The 3,222-nt window shown below is 51.1% G+C and overlaps 1 protein-coding gene across 1 annotated transcript; it reads left to right on the top strand.

Annotated features, from left to right (window-relative positions):
- Nucleotides 1–1,580: 1,580 nt before the first annotated feature.
- Nucleotides 1,581–2,982, top strand: LOC146198936 (uncharacterized). Its single transcript, XM_084592003.1, has 3 exons — nucleotides 1,581–1,589; nucleotides 2,029–2,559; nucleotides 2,977–2,982. The coding sequence occupies exons 1-3, from the start codon at nucleotides 1,581–1,583 to the stop codon at nucleotides 2,980–2,982; spliced, it is 546 nt and encodes a 181-aa protein (XP_084448129.1).
- The last annotated feature ends 240 nt before the right edge of the window (nucleotides 2,983–3,222 follow it).

Here is a 3,222-nt window from a genome sequence, read left to right as displayed (position 1 = left end):
GGGCAGTGCTTACCTCCCTTCCGCGCCGCAGCCCGCATACTAAAAAGCAGTATATCAGTGGACTGCAGCGCTTGTGCCCAATAGTGAATTCGCCACTGAGGTTTGCGGATGAAACATCAGGGCGTCTCTCCCGTAATAGTATCGAAGACTCGCTGCCTATCTTTGAAACATCAAACTTCCCAAAAAGAGAAAAGAGCAGATTTTTAACGTACAAACAGTCTCGGCTCTCAATTTTCTCTATAGCGCAGCACGCTTTATTTGCTGAGAGCTCACGTTAACGGCATACATTCCAAGCCTAAACTAAAGACGTTACTACATGGCTAGTATGGACTATGAAATGCATACGAGGTGCTTGCGACACAGGTAACTCAAGTAGCTGCCACAGTATGTCGGTTTACAGTCTTGCTTGAAAACAGCCGTAACAAGATTACGTTACATGCGCTTGGTTACTGTGTAGTTGGAGACCCGTGTGAAACACGGGCTGATCAGCTTTACAGCTGAGAGCGATAAAAAAAACCCAGAGGCTTAATTACCGAGAAGCCCTACTCGACGATTCAAGCCCCAGGCGTTGACCGCAAGAAAGCCGCTATCCCAAGGGGGCAAGAACACAAGAAGGGAGTAAGGAAAAAAGGGAAATAATAAAGAGACAAATGAGGAGACCTTGAACTTAAACAAAGCCGTTGGTTACCACATGCGAAGGCCAAGTTTGCGCAAACGCGCTCGTAAGCACACCCACGCGCGTGATGATCACTGCATTCATCTCACTGGTCAACAACAGCCTTTGGTTAGGAGGAGGGCTGTGAGGCGATAACGGAGGCCCCAGAGCACTCTTCCTATTTAGCAGTATCTAACAGGACGAGGTTCGGACCGTTTCGGGCAGGCTGAGCGCGTGCGAGGACGGAAATATCACAAGGCCGTCGTCACGTAGGCAAAATAACGGGCAGAGAAAGTGAAGGAAAAGCGAAAGTGAGCCAACGACGCCATTATGAGCCGAACACCGCTGTCGGGCAGGCCTCAGGGCTCGCGAGCGGCCCAAACCAGCGCTCGCCTGGTCGCGCGAGAGAATAAGCGATCAAGGTGGCACCGGTGTGGGGTACCACCCAAAATACGAAACGGACCACACTGCTTGCCCGGCCGGCACCCCTGAATGGATCGAGGTGCCGATAGGAGAGAGCCGCCTTTTGTGCGACCTGTCCTGAAGCTGTCCCGCACGAGTGCGTGTAACAAAGAGTGTGCCGCCACGGCGCGATACGAGAGGGAAACAAAGCAAATGGGTAAAAAAGAAAAAGAGAGGGAACCGAACTGGCCGCCGACCCACAACCGCGAGGCACGAGTCTTTTGGACAGGCGCGTGCCCCAGACTTCATCGTGCGCTCCCATGTTTGTTGTTTTCCACGACCCTTCTCTCATACCCCTGCCTTGTCGCCATCACGGGGGGTGGCCACCTCCTCGCTTCTTTCTTGCTCTTATGAGGAGCGTCGTCGCTTCGGGCCCAATTCGAGGGGACCGAGGTATAAAAGCGCTCGTGTGGCCGTCGGAAGTCACTCTGTCGGTCTATTCCGCAACGAGCTAGCCGCAAACATGTTCGCCGTGAGTTGTCGTATCAGCTTGCATTATTTATTAGCGAAGCTATCTCGTTCTTTTTGGTTTGCCCGGTCTCGCCCCTTGTGCGCTACAGTAGAGGAGTGATGAATACCGCGCGGATCTGGTGGGGATGAGCGCGGCCGCTACGAAAGAAAGGCACAATGTTCTAATACAAAGATACGGAAAGATTGTTGATAGGCTTATATCAGAGAAATGCAGTCCAAATAACAGCAAAAACTCAACAATACAATCAAGACTGAAATTCTTCTTTAAGGGGTTGATTTTTTTTGCTGTTTAATGATTTCGACACCTAGAATCCAATGCTAAGAACTATAAAAGCCATGGATAACTTTACCCACCGGTGATCATCTACGCTTTAAACTGTCCATGAGCAGGAATACTCAGATAGCAAACCATTCAATATGTGCTCTGACGCTCATCGCAGGTCCGTGCCCTCCTCCTCTTGGCTCTTGCCTACTCCGCCCATGCTGGCGCTGTGACTGCCGTCCACTCCAGCTACGCCACCCAGGTCAACCACGGCTACGGATACGGCCGCGGATACGGAGGTTATGGATACGGCCGTGGATATGGAGGCTATGGCGGCTACGGCTACGGAGGACTCGGACTCGGCTACGGCGGATTCGGCTACGGCGGACTCGGCTATGGCGGACACGGCTATGGTGGCTACGGACACGCCGTCGCTGTTCCCGCTGTTGCCAAGGTTGCCGCCGCCCCCGTCGTTGCTGTCGGCCACTACGGCGGCTACGGCCACGGCTATGGCCACGGTCTTGGCTATGGCGGATTCGGCTACGGTGGTTACGGCCACGGATATGGTCTTGGATACGGACACGCTGTCGCTGTTCCCGCTGTTGCCAAGGTTGCCGCTGCCCCCGTCGTTGCCGTCGGACACTATGGCGGCTATGGCCACGGTTACGGCCACGGCTACGGCCACGGCTACGGCCATGGCTATGGCTACGTAAGTGGAGCCTTCATGTTTACAAAGCATAAATCAAGAACGAATGAGTATTTTAACTCAACCACAAGGCTTCCTTTCGTCGAAAACTGGGAAGAGGTTTGTACTTAGCTGATTTCATATAGGCTACATGCACAGATACGCAGATTTAGACAATAACTGGCTTTTCTCAATCATCATTATCAATTATTTCCTAAGAGAAAGCATAACATTTCCCTCTATCCTTAGCCAGAAAGTTGAGTTCGTCAAATGCAGTTTCCTGAGGTAATTAAAAACAATATAAGGGTGCGCTTTGCGCCTTGGAGAGTCGAAAATTACTGCCAGAGAGCGATAGTAGCACAAATAACACACTTCCTGGAGCCCAGGTGGTACATTAGACAGTGCTTATTTTGATTATTTTGTTCTGTCTTTCTCTTGCAGCATTAAGTACCTCATTTCAAGGACATCAGTCGTCGTCTCCTAGGAACAAGTTATTTATGCACCCAAAACAACATCAGTACCCCCGAGCCTTCAACAACGCCACCGGCCGGAGCGGACTGAACAGTGTACAAAATTTACAAATAAACACACACCAAACATGGCAATTTTTTATGCGTCCAATGTCCTCGTGCTGCCAATAGCTGGCATGCATTGCCTACTGATTGCGGTTCCTATCGGTTTTAAGAA

The sequence above is a fragment of the Amblyomma maculatum genome, chromosome 2, assembly GCF_055883805.1.
Source record: "Amblyomma maculatum isolate TAMU_Amacu chromosome 2, ASM5588380v1, whole genome shotgun sequence".
NCBI classification, from domain to species: domain Eukaryota; kingdom Metazoa; phylum Arthropoda; class Arachnida; order Ixodida; family Ixodidae; genus Amblyomma; species Amblyomma maculatum.
This window is presented reverse-complemented; position numbering and strand designations above follow the sequence as displayed.